The following is a 22,249-nucleotide window of genomic DNA, read 5'->3' as shown; positions in this document are numbered from 1 at the left end:
ATATATATATATATATACCACGCCCAGTTATATATATAACAAGACAAGCAAAAATGAATGTGACGCAAGGGTGAGTTAAAAAGTGGAAACATTTTGAGGACATAAGACAGATTTCCTCATGTCCTGCGTTCACCCCGTTCGTGATTACGCAACATCCAAGAGCAATTGCAAACATGCAAACTCACCCCTTTCATCACCGTTTCCTCCAAAAACATAACTTAAGTTTTTATTAATATCTCTTAGTTCGCTACATTATTCACTGCATATAGTTACTCGCGTCAGATTGTCCATGTGGTTCTAGTATACTCTAAATCACCGCAGATGGACGGAGATTAATGTAGGATGGCGACATGTAATGCATTTCAGGTTTTTGCGAAAATCACACGAACTGACAGAGATGTTATCACTGGTACTAGTCTGTACGGAAATCAGTTTCTCGCCTTCGTGGAAGCCATAGAGTAGCCTAAGCAGCCTGTCATGCTATCAAAATAAAAGTTGTCTAATGGCAAGAACACTTACAATTATGTTTACTTATCCCTTAATAAATAGGGTAAATACAGATTTCAGCTAAATTACTCTCATTCAATTTATTTGTGCCACCGTAAATCATAATACATTAAGATCGCACATGTACGTCTGCAAGATGTCTGTTAAAGATCTCTTGATCTGGAAAGCATCTGCTTTGGACAAACATCTGACAGACGTCTTTCAGATGTCAGTTTTACATACATTCTAAATCATAAACATCTTAAAGACATCTAATAGACGTCTATTTGGCATCTAACAGGAAACGTCCTATAGACGTATTGCAGATGAGCAAACACTCTAAAAAATACGTCTTGCAGATGTAAATGCAGACATCAAATAGACGTCTCCGAGATGTAGGCTATGTGTGCTATCAGGGGAAAGGCTTTCATAATTCTGTTTATTTGTTTATTTATTTATTTGTTTATTGTATAGTAGGCCTATAGTAGACCTAATATGATTATTATTATTATTATTTCTGTTCAGGTGTTTTCTCTTTCGATAGTCATGTAGGTGTCATCATATCACCCTCGCCATAATTTCTGTGGTGCTCGTTTAACTGAAACATATTTAACGTTTTTAAATGCCTGATTATCTGCTGCATTAAAAGGAGCTGATCTTGAGAATAACTGACATTGATTAAAAATACAAAGTGCCCTAAAGGCGCACGCAAAATAATATTTCTGTTTTCAAGTATTCCTGAGAGTTTTGTACATTCGGAGATACTCTGCGTGAAAACAGTTATTTTCCGGAGTCATTCATTGAACTTAGCGTGAAAGAGCAGTGTACGTTTCATTTTCGCAAAACAGGCTCTTTCCAGAGAACGGAAACCTAGAGGGTTCTTTAGGTTTCCATTCTCCGAAAATAGCCTGTTTTGCGTGTGCCAATTCGAATTGTGCGCACTGAGAGGGTTTAACTGTGTCCTTCTGATCGCTTTGCTTTCATTCTGCGGTATACGAGTGGAAGCATCATCATGACCCATAAGGACCATTAAAGGTAGGAGAAAACCTCATGCAGAAGTTACATGAGTTTTTGAAATGCAATTTTTAGTTATAGTAATATTTAGTAATAGGCTATAGTATTAAACTAATATAACATAACAATATAGCCTAGATCTTTTCTATTTTGGCTGATGCAAGGCATAAGCAAACAACTTCTGAACGTTTATACTACTTCCATTTATTGAGTTCCTTTCATACCAGTTTAGAGGTTTGGCTTGCAGTTCTGCAAAATGTGGTTTTATTATATTTTAATTTTATTAAATTGTTATTTATTTATTTATTCATTCATTCATTTAGCATCTGATACGCTACTTTAGGTAACACGTGTGTTTTCATATAGGCTAGTCCACAAGTGATTTTATATCGTCTTCTGGGAAACAAATATCTTTTAATATATTTATATGTCTTAAAAAATACCTATAAAGAAAATATACGATGAAATATGCAACGATTGCAAATGAAGATATTTTGAAGAATATTAACCACACAGTTGATGGTAGCCTAGTTATTGACTTGGTATGAAAAAAAAAATACTATGGAAGTCAATGGCTAACTGTTTGGTTACCAACATTCTTCAAAATATCTTATTTTATGTTCAGCAGAAGAAAGAAACTCATGCAGGTTTGGAACAACTTGAGGGTAAGTAAATGACAAAATGTTCATTTTTGGGTTACCTATACCTTTACCACAGGTGAATAAATAACATATATAATGTAACTTTAAGCAGAGAAAAAGAGAAACAATGTAACTAGCAGTTTATACTATTTTTTTTAACTCCTCTTCAACTCAAATTGAACTCCTAGCTACATTTGAAACAATAAGAAAGGAATAAATATATTGTTACGGATCTGCAAGAGAGAGGACCCGGATTGAGTAGTGATGGTGTTTTATTGATAAGACTGTACACGGAGCACAAGGAGAGTGAGGTGTGAAACAGTGCAAACAGTATAGGGAAGGGCAGACGACAGGCAGGGAGGGTGACCACTGAGACCAGTCTGACAACAGGCTTGAGGGTTGTGGAGGAAGAGGGAGCACCAAGCGGGATAATGGCGGGGAAGACCATGCAGAAACCATAAGCTTGATTTCTCAGATGTAGAACCAGTCGTGCTTCTAGGTGGAGGCTCACAGAGCCAGAGGCTTGACACTTAAGTATATCAGACAGATACACCAGTCATGCTGCCAGGCAGTGAGAGTCAGTGGCCAGGAAACATCAGGATACAGGGCGGGGCAGGAATGAACACAAGACTCACAATGAACAAGAGATTGAGAGCAAACGTGAGAGGTCACGGGCCTACGGCAGGGTGTGGCCAAGTAAAAAATAAAAAATCGCCAAAAAATTGCTAGTTTAATTTAAATATAGCTAAAATAGCTCCTTGTCGCAAAAAATAAAAAAAAGTTGCAGCTACAATGAGAAAGTAGCTAAATTTGGCGACAAAATCCCCAAATTGGCAACACTGGATGCAAGGTGTTGACACAAGGCATGACACAAGAGAGAAAATAATAAATTAAACAAAATAAAACCTGATGTAAAAAACTATGACTAGAGAAACAAAACAAATGAAAAATAAAACTAAGAATAAATACCTGAAACTTGCAAAAATAAAAAAAATCAAATTGCATGGAATAGTGATATCTGATTCTTGAACAAATAGTTATTTTGAGCTGGTTCTCAGGGAAGTAACCGGTTGAGTGGGTTCACAAAATGGAACTGAATAGAACTTTTTTTAATGCAAATTGTACAACACAAGACAGGGAACAAATTAATTTAACTTTATTTCCGAGTTGTCGAAACAAGACACACAGCTGAAGTAGCATGTCTGACTCAAAAATAACAAAATGAGCAGGTTCAGGATCTAAGGAGGATTACTAAGGAGTCCGATAAGTGATTTAACAATACTATGCAAGCCTGAGGCATGTACTGGACACATACTGTTATTAAATAACATTTCATTAAAACCTGCAAGAAATTTTCTTATATAATATAAATAAATTTTACTATAGTTTAGTGTGCATGCAGATTATAAGTTAAAGCAAGGAGTTTATAAGACTGATTTATTCTTTTTGATATACTTTAGACATGTACGCTAGAACATAACTGTGATATATATAATAGGGAACAGAGGATCAGGTGAACACAATCAGCCCAACGAGAATTAAACAAGGGGGCAAGACAAGAGGAGCACATAGCAACACAAACAAAGACAAAGTGCTTAAGCACAGGACAAAGAAAGAAACATTAAACAGCGACAAGACTGTCACGGCAGGACCCTGACATATAATAACAGTTCCTTACAAGACAGTATAAAAGCAATTAGCCTATAACTTAAGATATTTGACATTTTTGAAGTATACTCATTTTCTGTGGTGACTGAATACAGTATAAAGGAATTGAAGGGTGACCCTGAGGAGGAGGGCTGTAAAACACAGGACACACTGCATGATTTTCGACTGTCCTAGATGAAAGATTGTCATCGTGAAACAATTGTGGCGATTTCTGTGATCGTGGATCCTAAACGGTGGTCTTATGTCGTACAATGAGAGAGGTTCAAAGATGGCTGTTGTCACAGTCTTGTGACCAAAGATAGCCTATACGATCATTTTCTGACAGTGTCAGAAATTCAGCATGATCAGCGCACAGTGTGTTTCCTGCTATGACCTACGTTTACTGACCAGCCAATAAAAGTGCAACATGAAATAGCGTGTTGTTCAGCGACATGGTGCTAAAATTTAAAACTGCTTACCTCAAATTATTTTCCCTCCTCTTTTGCAGCTTCTTCTTTTTTTCAGCACACATAAAAAGTACAGCTGCCAAACTGTGATTCGTCATGCTCTTTTTGTTTACCACTAGCACGTCATCATCGTACAGTCTGCATGCATGTCGTACCCAAGTTTATCAGATACATGTTGCACAGTGTGAATGTAATCTGTAATATTCTTATAAGATTGATGAAATCACACAGTTTGTAGAAGGCTTAAGAGACCTTTGAATATCAGAAAGATATGATAAAAAAAAAGTGTACGTGTGACACATTGCAGAATGTACATTAATTTAGAGAGCCCTCCTCCCATGCCGGAAACACTGGTTCAAATCCTGATCAGAGCAGAGTAGAACTGGAGGGGTAAGTATTCAGAAGATGGTAGAAAACAGTAGGAAGTTTAACTGCTCAGGACAAACAATGGAATCATGAACAACTATTAAAAAACATAAAACAGTCATGGATCATCCAGGTTATGAGACACAATATTAAGAATCAAGTGTATATGTAAACTTTTGAACTGATTGGTTTGTGTAAATTCAATAATTATTTTGCCTTTTGGACTATACGTATACATCTGTTTTATGAAATAGCTTATTCTGGGCAGTACGGAAAAAAAAATCTATTTTTATAAACGCTTTTACATTTTTTAAACTATTAATATTTTGCAGATTTTGCAAGGTGAACTGTTTTGTAGCTATAGGCCACAAGAGACCCAAGAAAGCAGTGCAAACTACTACATGGAAAATATATATATATTATAACAATGGCAATGGAATAAGAACAACTGTTCAAAGGAATGCATCTTTTAAGATTTTTGAAAGTTAATTGTTTTTTTAAACAGCTTTTTTTTAACCACACAGGAGACTGTAAAAGAAAGACAATGAGTTCAGCATCAAGGCAAAAGAAGAAAAAGAAGTAAGTGATTTTATTCACTGCATGTTTTATGTTTAAGCCAATTTAAAGGGTTAGTTCACCCAAAAATTAAAATTAGAAAATGACAAAGGCCTCCTGTAGCAAATCGATGCGTTTTTGTAAGAAAAATAACCATATTTAAAATGTAATAATCAATTTAATCTAGCTTGCGCCAACAGTTGTACATGGAAGCAGCTCCGGGCAGATGATGTAAGACGTTGGTGTTGCGCATGCGCCGCTCAGAAGTGACGAACACTGAAGCGCAGGGGAGAGATCAAAACAAAACAACGGTCACTTATTAGAAGTACAAAACGAGGATTTGTAAAGAAACTTTAAACCCTGTAAAGTCCTGTAAACAAACGTTGGTTTTCACGAGACTCACCGGCGCATGCGCAACACTGACCTCATACGTCATCCTCCCGGAGCTGCTTCCGTGTACAACTGTTGGCGCAAGCTAGATTAAAGTGATTATTACGTTTTGAATATGGACATTTTTCTTACAAAAATACATCGATTCAATACAGGAGGCCTTTGTTCACACCCCGGAGCCGTGTGAGACACTTTTTATTATGGATGGATGCACTTCATTTCACTTCTTTTGGACTGATGAACTGCTACACCCGCTGACTGCCATTAAACAAATTGGAAGATCAAAGACAATTTTAAATATAACTCTGACTGGATTCATCTGAAAGAAGGAAGTCATATACACCTAGGATGCCTTGAGGGTGAATAAATAATGGGCTAATTTTCATTTTTGGGTGAACTATCCCTTTAATATCTGATTAAAAGTGAACTGTTAGTAAAGTATGTAGGAGTTTATGAAAAATTCAGTAATAAGACTAATATATTTTACAAATAATCCCAAGCATACTAACAATTGACTTGCATTAATTAATCTAATTTTTTACTTTATCTGTTACACATTGAACCTTGAGTTTGATTTGTATGCATTTTTGTGCAGTTTGTGATAAACTTTACATTGTTCAATGTAGAAATAAATTTGGTGCTACGTCTCCACCATTCATTGATTACTTGAAAGAAATTTTGAGAAGGTACCCAGATGGGGGACAAATATTGAAGGTAGGTAAAAAATTAAAATAAAAAAATATTTACATATTGCATGAATCATTTTGCATCAAATGGTATGCACCTTATATATCATCTGTCAATAATAATTATCTAATAAAATATCAGGAGCTGATACAGAATGCAGATGATGCAGGAGCTTCAACTGTGGTGTTTATTCATGATGAGAGACATTATGAGACTCACAGCCTGTGGACTGAAGAGCTCAGAAAATATCAAGGTATTTTTAAACAATGGGAGCAGATTTAAAGGATGGTCACACTAGAAACAAAATTATTTTAGAGCCTGCAGCAAAGGATATTACACTCTAGGGGCATTGCATTTGTTTGGGTACCTATCCTTCCTTATTCATGTTACAGCGATGAAGAAGTTGTGCAGCTTATCTTCTGTTTGTAAATGGTTTTTTGAGTTATTTAGTTAAGTTAATTACTTTTTATACTAAATCAAACTTTTAAAAACACTTTGCCATTAATAACAGAGATCTGTGCTTCACCTCTTTTGAAAAAAAACAGTTGCCACTGTTGTATCTCAAACTGTATCTCAGATATCCAAAACTAGGTCAAAATCACTGTTTAGTCCTAAATAAATAGGCTGCAAATAAGTGCACAAGAGTGCATACAGTATTGGAGATATGATTCATTTTTATCTGCTAGGACTAGTACTGAAATTATTTACTATGCAAAAAACTAAATGTTAAAGTTTTTTGTTTGATCATTTTTGTATGACCATTTGTAACTTTGATCTGGTAGGACCTGCTCTCTATGCCTTCAATGATGCAGCCTTTACAGAGGAAGACTGGGAGGGTATTCAGAGAGTTGGCAGAAGCATCAAGCAGGATGACCCAACAAAAGTTGGGAGATTTGGGATAGGTTTCAACTCAGTTTATCATATTACAGGTAAAATGTGTTACATTACCAGATTGTCTCATATAACTTTATTAGGTATTTTAGTGCCTTCTGATTAGAAATCCTACAGTATGGCTTGTTGATTAAGAAGTGTTAACATCACAATATGTCAGTTAATATCTTTTTTAATTATATATCACATTATGTAAACTAAGCTACTAATGATCAAATCAAATGTCCTTTTTTTTTTGTATCTTCAGCCTTCTAATGGTTAGTATGCTTACAGATTAGCTTGACGGAATGATGTGTTTAAAAGAATGAATTTGCCTTTTGAATTCTACTATGCTGTTAAATTGTCAGAGGGTAGGCTATATGCTTATCAATTTTATTAGGTATCACAACAGAAATACACTGTTACAGATTAAAGTAACCTTGTATAATGGTCAGTCTATTATTAATAGTAAAATGTGATGCTGGACATTTTATTGTTCATGGTCATTTACCATTTTTTACATTTAGATGTAATTTTCCATCATGTCTAACTCATCATCCAAGTTAATGACACTAAAAATAACATGCATTTAATAACACTATTAAATACAGTATTTAGCCAGTCCCCAAACTGTTTATTAGGTAACACTTTAGTATAGGGACCAATTCTAACTATTAAATAGTTGTTTATTAGCATGCCTATTATTAACATATTGACTGTTTATTAGTACATATATATATATATATATTGTACCATATGTATTGTACCGTATGACCATATTCTACATCCCTAATCATACCCAATACCTACACTTAACAACTACATTACTAATTATTAATAAGCAGCAAATTAGGAGTTTATTTATTAGTCGTAGTTTACGGTTTGTTAATAGTGAGAATTGAACCTTAAAATTAAATGTGACCATTTATTATAATGTTGTTGTGATCCTTATAAAGTGCTAATTTCAGGATAAAAATAAATGTAATATCTCTATTGGCCAGAATCGGTGCATCCTGATTACAGTGTATTATCAACAATCTGATTGCATTTACCTGATTGACTGCAACATCAGTTTTAACAAATAACTGGCCATCAGGGTACTTTGGATGTTAGATTCTGACAGGGGCTTTAGCACAACACTAGTGATGCTAACAATTTAAAAAATATATTTGTATTGTTTTTTACAGACTTGCCATGTGTCGTCAGTTCTGAACACCTAGCCATTTTTGACCCACAAAAGAAGATGTTTGGAGAGGATGAAGAAGGCTATCGATGGTCTTTGAATGATGAAGAGGACAGAGAGAGCCTTTTGAAATTCAGAGATCAGTTTCAGCCCTTTCAAAATATTGTCAATCAAGTCAACAGTTGTTCCTGGGAGAAGGTCATCAGTGAGAAGCAATACTTTAAAGGAACGCTCTTCCGTTTCCCTCTGCGTAATGAGGCTTCAGAGATCTCAGATAACTTATATGACTCCAAAAAAGTTAATCAGCTATTTGACAGTTTCATTGCTGATGCGGACATCAGTCTTCTTTTCCTGAGAAATGTGTCATCCATTACTTTGCTACATATTGACACCAATGGCCTCTGCAACAACAGGCTCAAAGTTTCAGTGTCAAATAACTTTATCACTGACCTTTCTTATATCAAGAAAGAATTGTTTGACAGAAAAACATGTTTTAAAACAGTATCACAGATTTGCCAGCAAATGGTAGAAACAAGGTCCCAGTGGCTTGTGACAACTTGCCTTCTGAAACAGGGACATATACCAGAGATTGACTCTCTAGCTAATAAGCTGAGCTTCTACCCTCAAGTTGATGCAGCGTTTCGATTAGATGAAGACAGATCACTTTGCAATGGGCGACTAAGTTGCTTTCTGCCACTTCCAAATAATGAACCAAACAAAACTGGGCTTCCCATTCACATCAATGCTTGCTTTGGCCTGACAGACAATCGGAGGTTCATCAAGTGGCAAGAGGAGGATCAGAAGAATGATGAGTCTGCGATGTGGAATGAGCTGCTCACAAAAGATATTCTTCCCCATGTATATCTCACGATGATCCGAGATGCCATTCAATTATCTGAAAAATCAGCCCTGCCTTCCCCTACTGTGTACAATCTTTGGCCCGACCTATCGAAGACTGTACATAAAGAGAGGTGGCATAAAGTTGCAACAAATACTCTGAAAGGTCTATTTGAATACAAGATCTTTCACCTTGCTGATAATGAGCAAATCTGGGTGTCTCCCTCAGACGCAGTTTTTCCAGTAAACAATATACGTCGTGACACAATGTCTGCAGTGTCAAGATTATTGATTGCTAAAAGAGAGAACCTGGTCACAGTCCCAGAACATGTTTTGAAAGATGTTCAAGAAATCTTCCCTGAAAGTGATACCTTGACATGGGTGACTCCATCTTATGTTAGAGATGTCCTTCGCAGAAGTGAGGCTGAAAATCTCAGTAAAGATGACAAATACTCTCTTCTTGAATTTGCTCTCATTGATGAAAAGTACACAGAGCTACAAGGACTTAAGCTTCTTCCTCTCAGTGATGGAACCTTCACTTCATTTGGGAATGGAGTGCAGAAGACTGTTTTGATTGACAATGAGAAGTTTCCAAGGTAAAGTTTGAGTCTCTTTCCTACTTGAATTATTTAGTGTGTTTATATTGTGCTGTCAGAATAGTAATAATATTTTTTTTTCTTTATTTAGAACATTGCTGCCATTTTGTAAAGAGAGGTTTTTACCCAACGATCTGAGCCATTTTTGCACTGTGCAATTAAGGAAACTAGCAACAAGGAGTAAGAAAATAGTTTCATATATTTTATTTGGAATGCTTATAATAATATGAAATTAATATTGTGTGTGTGTGTGTGTGTGTGTTTCAGGCATATACAACATAAATTGCTGCCATTTTGTAAAGAGAGGTTTTTACCCAACGATCTGAGCCATTTTTGCACTGTGCAATTAAGGAAACTAGCAACAAGGAGTAAGAAAATAGTTTCATATATTTTATTTGGAATGCTTATAATAATATGAAATTAATATTGTGTGTGTTTCAGGCATATACAACATAATCAGTTTGGATGCACAACATGTTGTTGCACTCACAAAGCAGCACTTACCCATGGACTGGAAAGTGACCCAAGGTCATGTGACATGGAAAACAACAGAAGATCATCATCCACCAAAGAGCTGGCTGGCTGAATTCTGGAAGTTTCTTAGCGCTGAATGGAATGAGTTAAGCAGCTTTATTAACATGCCTTTAATACCACTGGAGCCACTGCAGAGTTCAGGCAATTCTATATTGTTAGCAAGGTTGCAGAGTAACACAACTTTGATCTTTCAGAGTAGCACAGGGTCCAACTTGTCAAATAATGTTCAGAAAGTGTTAAGGATGGTGGGATGTACAGTCATAAAAAGAGATGTGTGTCTTAGACATCATTACATTGAGAGTTATGTTCTTCCAGCTTCACCAAGAAATGTTTTACAAGTCATTGTGAACTCCAACAGAGATCAGGTCATCAAAGGCATTGCCTCTGCTTCATCACATGAAAGAGAGGAGTTGAAAGTGTACCTCTCTTCTTTGGATTCTCTCTCAGTTGCTGAACAGAACCTACTTTCCATGTTGCCAATCTTCAAAATGATGTCTGGGAAATATGTTGCAGTTAAATCAAAGCAAGCAGTTGTTTCAACCACCAATCCAGCCATTCCAAATGATCTGCCAATGCCTGACACCATTGTACAGTGTGCAAATGAAGCTGATCGCAGACTTTTGACTCTTCTGAATATTGAACTCTTGGATGCAGCAAAAGTAGCTGTTCATTTGGTTGACTGCATTAAGACAGGCTCTTTCAAAAATGGTGAGGAACAGACAATAATGACCTGGATTCTAAATAATGGTAGCATTCTACTCTCACAAAGTGAGCAGCTGTTCACAAAAACAAAAAGTCTCAATTTTATTGAGACAACTCAGGGAGAACGCAAACAAGCCTCAAATGTTTTTGATCCAAGAAACAAGACATTCCAGGACCTTTTTGAAGGAGATTTCTTTCCCCCACCCATTTACACAAAGACCCAGGAAATGCTTCAGAGTTTGCAACGTCTTGGCTTAAAGACAGACCAAAAAGAACTATCAACAGCAAACATACTCCAAGTCATAAATCATATTGAAAAGCTTTGTGTCCACTCACCAGATAAGGCATTCAAAAAAGCACATACTCTTGTTCGAGTACTGAATGCGAATGATTTCCTTTCCAAATTCACCAAGATGCAGATAGGAGAGTTGATGCAAAGGAAGTGGGTGCCTTGTGAAAATCCAGAGTTCTTGAATGGAAGCATCTGCAGAAATCTAAAGCGAGGTTTGTATAAGCCTACTGAAGTAAGGGATTCAGTGTATTCTTCAATTGTTGGATATGTAATGCCACTTAGCTCTGAGCTAAACAAACATGTCTGCAACAGTCTTGGACTTTATGAGCCCCCTCCTGCTGAAAAAGTCTTGGAGAACCTCTCTGCACTGAGATCAATGGTAAACCCAAATTCAGATTTTCAGTTTAAAACCAAGCTGCACAGTATCTATAAATTCATGCAGGACAACATGAGAAATTTCAGAGATTTAATGGACACAAAATACATCCCCTGGATCTGGAATAAAAGTGAGTTTGTCTGTCCAGGAGATATAGTTTTAGCCTATCCACCTGGATTGGATCTAAGTCCTTACATCAAGAAAGTGCCTGAAGAGTTTTTGCGATATGAAAACTTGCTAACAAAATTTGGTGTGAAGAAAACACTTTCTGACGAGGAGATTGAAGGCATACTCCATGACATAAAACATAGAATTGACCGCAGGTGTCCTCCTCATGGAGACTCGACAGAACTTGAAGTGTCAATTGCCATTCTTGACTGGATACGAAAGAATGAGAAGCTTTTAAAGGACAGCACACCTGTGCCTGTCATGGCACAAAACCAAAAATGTACTCTCCAGTCTTTGTCCAAAACAGTCTTCTGTGACATAAGTGCTGAAGCACTAGATGACCTGAAACAAGACAATGAGGAATTTTATGTCATTCATGAGGAAGTTAAACCCCTCACTGCAAGATGGTTGAAAGTCCCATTCTTAAGTACTCGCATCTTAAAACCACAGTTAATACAAGCAGAGCAAGAGTCATTTGGTATAGAACAATGTGGGCAATCTGAACCAATTACTCAAAGAATTAAGAACATTCTTAAAGAGTATGATGAAGAAAGTGACATTTTCAAAGAACTCCTACAAAATGCTGAGGATGCTGGGGCAACCACATGTAAATTCCTCCTTGACTTCCGAAAACACAGAGACCCCCCTGAAACCCTCATTGATGATGGAATGGCCTTCTGCAATGGACCATGCCTTTGGATCTTCAACAACGAGCTCTTTTCACAAGAAGACTGGAGAAACATTGTCAAAGTGGGATCAGCATCAAAGGAAAACAAAGTTAAGATGATTGGAAAGTTTGGGCTTGGATTTAATGCTGTTTACCATGTGAGTGATATTCCCTCGATTTTGAGTGGGAACAGCCTTCTCATACTTGATCCAAATATCACCCATTTGGAAAAGCACATACTCAGCAAAGGAAACCCTGGAATTAAACTCGACCCATTCCAGGAACGGCTTTACAAAAGGTTTCCTGGACAGTTTAAATCTTATGAAGGTATTTTTGATTGTGATCTGTCAGTGCAAAACAGCAAGAAATCCTATAATGGCACCTTGATTAAATTACCATTTCGCACTCTGGAGGAGGCAAACAAGTCAGAGATCAGTTCAAAGGTATATGACGAAGATCGCATTAGGAGTATTAAAAATCATTGGACTGACAACTCACAAACTCACCTACTGTTTCTCAAAAGCATTACATCTCTGTCCCTTCAAATTGTCCCTGAAAATGCATCAACTCCTCTAATGCATGATCAGATTCAGACTCCTCTCAAAATATCCAGAAAAGTCATGAATTCTTTTGCTGTCTCGAATGATACATATCTCCAAGAGATCAAGAGCACTTTCAGAAATACTGATATCACATGCCACAACATTATTGATGTCAACAGAGCACACATTGTTCAAATAGTTCAGGAGCATTCAGAGAGATCCCTCACCCAGTACTGGCTTTTGTACTCATGTTTTGGAACTCAGGATTCCTTGCAAATGTTCCAGAAAAGAAATGATCAAGAGCATGTGTTTTCATTTCCAATTGGAGGTATAGCTGTACCTTTGCACAGAGAAGCAAAAACTAATGCATGGTCTCCTGATGAAAGCCTCTCTGGCCAGGCTTTTTGTTTTCTTCCTCTCTCAATTGAGACAGGTCTTCCAGTTCATGTGAATGGGACTTTCGCAGTCACATCAAATAGGAAAGGCCTATGGGAAAAAGGAGTGAAGTCTGAGTGGAACAAAGCTTTACTTAAAGATGCTGTAACCTCTGCTTACATCACAACACTGCTTGAGCTGAAGAAGATGGCCCAAAATGGACACATCCAGAACTATTCCTTCTATGCATTCTGGCCTAATGCAGAGAGAGTAAGCAAAGCATTTTTACCCCTGTTTGAGTCTTTCTACTCAGCAGTTGCGCAGAATGGCAATGGTAAATCTCTGGATCTTTTTAGCAATGGACATAATTGGTGTTCTATGGACAAGGCAAGATTTCTGAATCCAAAAATTGAGAAGAACCAAGCAGTTGGAGACATTGCCATGAAAGTGTTCTTGAGCTTGGGAGCTTCATATTCCTGTGTTGTTTCTCTCCCAACATGGGTAAGAGACAGTTTCAATGATTGTGGCTTCAAGGAAATGATCAAACAGAAAACGATCAACTGGCCTGAGTTTTATAGCATTGTGTTTAAGAACTTGAGTGCTGTGAACACACATAACAGAAATGTGCTTGTTCTGAATGCCATCGACTTGAATGATCCTGCTGTTGATGACATACTGAAAAGTTACCCTTGCATTCCAACACAGAAATGTCAGAAGCTTCAATTTATCAATCGACTTGTGAATCCTTCTGGCAAAGTGGCTTGTTTGTATGAACTTGAGGAAGAACGATTTCTTGAGGGAACTGCAAATAACTATCTCTCACCAAAAAGAATTCAACGACTTTCCGATTTGGGAATGCTGAGTGACCGCCTCCCTTTGGAAGACATCATAGAAAGAGCAGGGAAGATATCCAGTGGTTGGCAGCAGGATACATCTAAATGTCAAAAACGTATTAAGTGTCTCATAGAGTTAATGAAAGACTCCACAGAAGATGTAAATTCCTTGCTCTGGCACACACTGTCTCAAATACCATTCCTTCCTGCCTTATCTCCTCTAGATCAGAAAAACAAGAACAACACCGTTCTTAAAAAACCCTCTGAAGTGTATAGTAAAAGTTGTCGAAATTTAGTAAGCATGACAGAATTCACAGTTGATCATTCAAAACTTCAAATACATAGTTATGATTCAGTTCTCCAGAAATTGAGAGTACGGACAAATCCACAAGTTGAGACGGTGCTTCAGCAGCTGTTAAAAGCACACCAATACTGCAATGGATTTGAAAAGACTGATATCTTCAACATTGCTCAGTCTTGCTATGAATATCTCAACAATTACTTGTTGGAACAGAAAGATCCCAATCCAATTATTGGCCATGCAAAATCATTTCCATTCATTTTAATTGAGGATCACTTTGTAAATATGAAGGCAGTGGCCAGAAGTGAAGAATTTGAAAAGAAACCATATCTCTATGTACTTCCAGTCATCTTCTCCAAATTTGAGAGGCTCTGGGACTGCATTGGTGTCAAAAAACAATTCACAAAAGAGCAATTTATTGCTGCACTTGAGGAAATGAAAGCTTTATATGGATCTCAGCCTCTTTCCACTTCAGACCTCCATAACTGTGTTGCAATACTCGTGAATGGGCTGTACAAAATTAAAGAAGAAAAGCTTACAAACTGTCTCATACCTGATGAGAGAAGAGTGCTGACATCTTCTAAAGAGCTGAGATATAATGACAGCCCATGGATGCCTGTCTCAGCTGGTGTCAAGCTCTCCCATGAGCTGATACCTCGGACTGTGGCCTGTCATTTTGGTGTAATGACAACAAGACACCATACTCTGAAGAATCATTTGGTCAGTGGGTTTTCAATCCATGCCAAGGAGTTTGGACAAACCGAGAAACTAACTGTCAGAATAAAAAATATAATTGATGCATATCCATCTAAAAAGGATATTCTGAAAGAGCTCATTCAAAATGCTGATGATGCAGAGGCAACAGAAATTCACTTTGTGTGGGACAAAAGACAACATGAAACAAAAAAGATATTTGGAAAGAAATGGGAACTGGCTCAAGGCCCAGCACTTTGTGTGTACAACAACAGAACATTTTCTGATGCTGATCTGCAAGGTATTCAGCAGCTGGGGGAAGGAGGAAAACATGGAAGTTTAGGACGAACTGGGAAATATGGACTTGGCTTCAATTCAGTGTATCATTTAACAGACTGTCCATCTATCCTGACCGGTGACAAATGGCTCTGCATTTCTGATCCAAATCTAAAGTACGTGGAAGGTGTAACAAAACAGTCCCCAGGCTGCAAGTTTTCAATGCAAGACGAATTTAAAAAGTCTTTTGAGGATGTTTATCATACCTTTCTTCCAAAAATGTTTGCACTCAATTCTGGAACCATGTTCAGGCTCCCTCTCAGAACAGAGAAAATGGCAGAAAAATCTGAAATATCTAGACATACAGTCACAGATCGTGACATGAATGAACTTTACTGTGCCTTGACTGAAGATCCTGAAGGACTAATTCTCTTCTTGAAACACATCACAAAAATACAGTTCTCAGAAATCAGTGAAGATCGAAAACAACCAAAATGTTATTTCCTTATTGAGAAGAAATACACAGAGAAGAGCATGGTAAGCAAGGAAAACTTTCACAGACATGTTCAAGATTCCCTCATGTTAAGAACAGCAGAACCATCCAAAACCATCTATGGCATGCAAATCTCATCTGGAATTATACAAAGTCAGTGGGTCATTGCAGAGTGCTTTGGCTTTTCAGAACCAAACTATGAGCAAAAAAACAAGCAGGATTATTTCAAAGTTCCTCAAGCTGCTCTGGCTGCATGTTGGAGCAGCTCATTTAACCACAAATTTACTGGTAGGGCATTTTGTTCTTTGCCTTTACCTGGACAAACTGGTTTACCAGTCCACGTGAATGCAAATTTTGAAGTAGATTCTTCTAGAAGGGACTTGTGGAAAGAGGATGGTGATAGTGTGAAGACTGAGTGGAACCAGTTACTGAAAAAAAACATTATTTCACCACTCTATGCTGACCTCCTGTTACGTCTTTGTTCAGCCATGAAGAAAGATACACCTACTGCTCTTGTATTCCTGAAGACAGAGCTTGAGTCTTCTTGCCTTAAATACTTTCCATGCATTTCCCAAGAAGTAGACAAAGTCTGGCATGAGATGATTCATGAGGTCTATAGATCAATCAACCAACGTGACCTTCTTGTCATACCCACGGCACACTCAGTTCCTGTTGAGTCATCACATCTTTTACAAGATACAAAAATGCACAAATACACAGTTACCTGGTGCAGTGTGTCTGAACCACATTCAGAAAATTGTCCATATTTTACAACTGAGGAGCATGATGGAATTTTCAAAATTTTAGATGACACTGGGATGAAATTAGTGCCACACTCTTGGAAAATGCATGAAATAAAAGACAACTTCAAATTGGCTGGTGTGAATGTGGCAGAAATCAGTCCTTCAACAGCGATGAATTTCTTGAAGCAAAGATCACTGAATGATCCTTCCCAGACAGCTAGTAGTTTGCCTTTGCCCATCAACCAGACCCTGATCAAAAACAAAACAAGATGCTTAAAACTTCTGAGCTTCTGCTTGAAAAATGTCAATGAAAAAAATGTCCATGACCTCAGTGGGCTTCCTCTTCTCCTCACAGAAGATCAGATGTTAAGAGTCTTTGATTCTAAATCCCCAAAACTGATATCAAGATTTAGCAGTCTTTTCCAAGGACATCAGGAGATGTTTGCAGATATGGTTGTCAACATAAATCATGTCCAAATTCTGCATGACGGAAAGTTTATTATGGGCATATCAATTGACATAGCAGCAACATATTTGAAACCAGAAATCAGTATACTGCTCAGGCAGTCATTGCCTGATCAAAGGTGTCAGCTCTACAAAGCAGATACAGAGACAATCAAATGGCTGAAAACATTGTGGACTTTCTTTGATAATCAAGAGAAAAGCTACCAAAATGGAAAACTGAATGTCTTCAGTGAGATAAAAAAGCACTTTGACGACAGCCCTATCTTACCAGTAATCTGCCCCAGTCAAAATAACACACGTTTCTTACAAACAATGAAGAACATATCAAAAGTGATTCAGTATGAAAATGAAAGAGTAGCATCCATTCTCATAAAACTGGGGTTGATGAAAATAGACCTCGTCTTTTTCACTGATCTCAGTCGTGAGTTCCGTCTCAATATGAATCCAGAACTCCTGCAAACAGGAGACAGCAGTGCTGTTTTGGGGCAGGTTTATCATGTAGCACATTCACAGTTTGAGGAGCTATCAAAAGAGGAATGTGTTGATCTTCAGAGCTTCTTACAACATGGGATCAGAGATTCCAATAACAAGAGTCAACATGTGTCGATGCTCAAGTCCTTGCCCCTGTTTGAGTCAATATCTGGAAAACGGGAAAGGATTGATTTACACAGAATGGTATTCATTCTGAATTCTAAGCATCAGAATGACTTTCCAAATTTGTACCATGTCGATGGATGTGACAGTATCTTCCTGAAGCACACCTGGGTGAACTTAGAACTGGCAGAATGTCTAAAAATTCAGATTCTGAATGATTTGGAGTTCTGTGTACAGTTTATTCTTCCCTCTGTGCACACGACGAAAGAGGACAAGCTTCGTGATTTACTGCGGTTGTTAGTGGAACTTGGACCAGTGGATCACAGGATTGTTTCTGCATTGAAAGAGGTCAGATTTATTCGAGACATCCAAGGCTCTCTTCAGGTGGCTTCATACTTCTATGATGACAGTGTACACCTTTACAGGGAAATGCTTCCAAAAGAGAGATTTGTGCCAGAAACGTTTTGGGAGATTTTCCAAGGTAAATGTACTGAAGCACATCATCTCTTAAAGGACCTTGGATTGAAACATGAAGTGTCTGATGAGGAAATAATTCAGTTTGCAAAACAAATTGAATCTGAAACTAGAGGCAACATTCCTTTAGGTGTTCTTAAAAAAAGATCACAACTCCTGTTTAAGACTGTTTTATCAAAGAGTAATGATAAAAAGTCTGATTTACTGAGCAGAGTTGCTAACATTAAATTCATCTTCCCAGTGCAAATTCAGCAAGAGCTTTGTGATTATCACAAGGCCTTTGCTCAAGACAGGGAGGTTGTTGCAATCAGTGGATCACTTATTGGCAGAGACAGTGAACACCAATATCTGATATGGACATCTATGCCAATCCTGCCCTTAGAATACTGCTCTCCACATCACATGAAGAAAATGAAAGATGCTGGAGCCTTGGAAACTCCACCCCCTGGAAAAATAGCTGCTAATTTGAAAAACATCTGTAGGTCTACATGCCACACAGACAGAATGTTGGAGACAAGAAAAAACGTATTTAGCAAATCATACGCCTACCTACAATCAATAAATTTTGACGCCTCTCTGTTCTCAGACCTCCCCATTATTTTGGTGGAAAATGAGACGACACTTGTGAAGGCCAAACAGACAGCACTTGTGCTACATGATGCTCTTGAGTTTAGGCCTTACTTGTACAACATTCCCTCAAAGTATATGAAATTTGAAGACTTCTTCAAAAAAATTGGTGTAGAGGAAAGGCCTACCATCGAACAATATAGCACTGTTCTTCAAGAAATCTATTCTGATAGCTCTGACAAAGACAGCCTTCAAGCAAATCAGCAGAAAACTGTGAAGCGTGTTGTACAACAGCTGTTTTGCCTGTTGAAAAAGGAACAGAACAAAACTCTTTTTTTCCCAAACAACCAACTTTATCTCCCATCAACAGATGGGAAAATCTATGATTCCTGCACTTTGTTTTTCAATGACACCTTCTTTCAGGCTGCAAGACTCGAGGGACCTTTGGAAACCAAGCTGAAACTGCTAGAAAAATTTAATTGTTGTCATCTTGGAAATGATCACTATGAACATCAAACATTGTTGCAGTTCCTTCCTGAGCATGTTCGCCCCAAATTTCTCTCGGATGTAATTTCTGAAAAGCTGGAGGGAACAAGTGTCCAATATTGTGAATATGAAGGGGAGTGTGAATTTGGTGGCTGGTTTGACAAGCACTTGTCTTCTGCTGCATTTCTTTATGGACTAGTCTGTCTAATCAGAGAAGAGAGCAAAGGCAGTGTTTCACAGTCTGATGCTGCAGAAAAGTGCGAAGAAATCTTTTCTAAAATAAAAATTATCTGTTGCAAAACTCTTCAAACTGAGCTTCTGTTAAACCTGGAGCCACTTGAGGGTAGTAAGGCTGAAACAGATGTTTATGTGAAAAAACAGCAAAATGGATGCAGTTTCTACTTAATACACAATGATGACATGGCACACAAAGTAGTAAATGAAGTTAATATGTGTCTTATGAAAGAAATCAATGCTCTTCTAAAGAACTGTCTGACCACCTCGAGCCTTCTAGTCCTTGGACAACTTTTGCTGTGTGACAACATGGAGGATGTTGAGAAAACCTTAGCAAAATATGGCATTCATAGCAGTGGCCACAAGGAGGAAGGACACGGTTCCTTACCGAAACCTGGATGTCATATACCTGAAGAATGGCATGACTGCCTTGATATGAACTTCCTCAACAACTTTGAAAGTGGAGAGTATGTTGGCTTCAGCAAGGACGATTCCGGTGAATATTTCTACGCCATTGTTATCGAGCGAGTGGATGATCCACTGGGACAAGCAAGACAATTTCCTGCCAGATATAAAATTCAAGTTGGCAACGATGACTTCATTGAAGTAAGCTCTCTTGACCTTTACCAATTTAAAAGGGAAACGAAGGCAACTGTGTCAAAAGGGTCCACTTGCACAGATATAGAACGTCTTTTGACATCTAGACCTCCACCCAAAACAGTCTTTCCTGAGACATTAGAAGAGATCAAAAGAGAAATTGACCAAAGCTTAAACGAAATCTGGAAGATGTCAAGTGAGGACAAACAAAAAGCCCTTAAACGTCTCTACCTCCGCTGGCATCCAGACAAGAACCCAGGCAACGAAGTACTTGCCACAGAGGCGTTCAAATATCTGCAAAACAAAATTGAGGAACTACAACAAGGGAAAACTGCACAGAGCACATCCTCGAACTGGAGAGACTTTCGAGATTTCTATAATATGTGGAACACAGAGGCGCGAAGTCACAGGAGGGGACGTGAAAGTTTCTATCAGAACTATTCTAGAAGGCACTATAACTTCTGGTCATACCACAGAGAAGCTCCAAGGCCAAACAGAGGGGAGGCAAAACGCTGGTATGAACAGGCTCAGTGTGACATCAGAGCAGCTCACAATGACACTGGAGGAGAAAGCTCAGAGTGGTGTCTGTTTAAAGTGCATCAGGCTGTGGAAAAAGCCCTGATAGCAGCGATGTACAGGGGAAGTGGACACCATCCCAACAACTGCTCAATAACTAGCCTTGCTCTACAGGTGTCCCATTTCAGCTCACAGTTGGCTTCTTTACCAAGCACTGTGAGGCAACTGACAGAACTTGGTGTTGATGGCAAAAAAACTCAATATCCGAACTATCACCAATTTCCTCACATTCCAAACAAGCAATTTGGTGTTAATAATGCCAGAATGACACTGGATATTGCAACAAAGCTTTTAAAAAAAATAGAAGACTACGTCTCTTGAAATATGTTGAAACTATACTAATGTTCCACATCTGTATCTGTTTAGTACTGCTAGCATGCATACTGGAAATTCTTAAACCTTTATTATCATGTTTTCATAATTGTCAGTCTAGTTATCCTTTTGCTTAATATTAAATGCAACATTTTTATTATTCCATACTGGACATTTCTTGTAGCAAACAGTAGAGCATGGCATTAGCAGTGCCAGGGTCATTGGTTCAATTCCCAGGGATTGAATGAAATAAAATGTTTACCTTAAATGCAATGTAAGTTTCTTTGGATAACATTGTCTGCAAGATGTGCATTAAACATCACTTTAGAATTAAACATTTTCAATGTCAGTCATTTAAATGCATGGTTTTTATTAAGAAATATTAACAGAAGTCAAAAGGTGTTTCAACCAAATATTCACTAAATGACAAAACTGCAAAAATCGAACACTAACAGTCACACAACCATCCTGCGATACAGATGCTGTATGTGCTTTACAATCCTTGCAGCAAAACCACTTCTTGAGCCTACTGCAATATAAAATATTACATGAATAGTGTCTCATGTTGTTCCCCTTTCTGTTTGATCAAGAAATGAATCTTCGATTTGAGCAGCATCTGGTTTCCTCCATGCCACTGCAAAAACCATGCCAAAAGTATTTGTCGTTTTCTGCTGTCCCAATAATAACTTATTACACAAATTCTGTACATAATTACAGCAGGCGTACTGCCTGTCCTTTACGTAATGAACACAATAAAAGAAAGCAAGCATTGTTAGAAGTGGTCTTTACAGTGCTGGCCAATGCGGTGTACAGTGCGTCTGAAAAATACAAGCAAATATCACACTTTAACACGGTAATGAAAAGAAGAATAAAAGCCCTCACCTGCAGTGGTCATTTTTTCCTGAAATAACGATCCCATCTGTTTGGTATGTTTTAATGAATTAATGAAAAATGCTACTTTCTTTTTAATCAGTAATATGTAGGAGACTAAAAATGTCACCTTCATACAATCATCTGCAGGAATATAAGATAATCCAGTCGTGAATGGTGATGTCATACTGTAAAAAATTGCTCAAACCTGAAATGTTGTACATAATGTAAATTTGAGCAGAAATATATCTCAGACTTGGACTTGGTTACCTGAATAAGACTCGTCATCTATTCACTGTTATTACACTGATTCCTGTCCTGCACAGTCTAAAAGCTAACA

General features: G+C 37.7%; 2 protein-coding genes and 1 pseudogene across 2 annotated transcripts; 2 read left to right on the top strand and 1 right to left on the bottom strand.

Annotated features, from left to right (window-relative positions):
• LOC107689505 (zinc finger protein 239-like) overlaps positions 1-401 on the bottom strand; it is an 8,254-nt pseudogene extending 7,853 nt beyond the window's left edge.
• Positions 402-1,418: 1,017 nt separating this feature from the next.
• LOC107689520 (sacsin-like) lies at positions 1,419-10,017 on the top strand (the record flags this gene model as incomplete). Its single annotated transcript, XM_016487524.1, has 8 exons — positions 1,419-1,521; positions 5,146-5,200; positions 6,193-6,280; positions 6,395-6,506; positions 7,036-7,182; positions 8,311-9,739; positions 9,831-9,919; positions 10,007-10,017. Coding segments are annotated over exons 2-8 (1,911 nt in total), but the record flags the coding sequence as incomplete, so codon positions are not given.
• A 16-nt stretch (positions 10,018-10,033) lies between these two features.
• LOC107689504 (sacsin-like) lies at positions 10,034-21,374 on the top strand. Its single transcript, XM_016487511.1, has 2 exons — positions 10,034-10,107; positions 10,181-21,374. The coding sequence occupies exon 2, from the start codon at positions 10,246-10,248 to the stop codon at positions 21,046-21,048; it is 10,803 nt and encodes a 3,600-aa protein (XP_016342997.1). The 5' UTR covers positions 10,034-10,107; positions 10,181-10,245; the 3' UTR covers positions 21,049-21,374.
• The last annotated feature ends 875 nt before the right edge of the window (positions 21,375-22,249 follow it).

Source organism: Sinocyclocheilus anshuiensis, unplaced genomic scaffold (genome assembly GCF_001515605.1).
Source record: "Sinocyclocheilus anshuiensis isolate Anshui unplaced genomic scaffold, SAMN03320099.WGS_v1.1 scaffold1199, whole genome shotgun sequence".
Lineage (NCBI taxonomy): Eukaryota > Metazoa > Chordata > Actinopteri > Cypriniformes > Cyprinidae > Sinocyclocheilus > Sinocyclocheilus anshuiensis.
The sequence above is the reverse complement of the archived record's forward strand: the minus strand, read 5'-3'. Positions and strand labels throughout refer to the sequence as shown.

Bases quoted from the DNA above. Each gene is read 5' to 3' on its own strand.
- LOC107689504 (XM_016487511.1), top strand. From the start codon at position 10,246: ATGGACTGGAAAGTGACCCAAGGTCATGTGACATGGAAAACAACAGAA.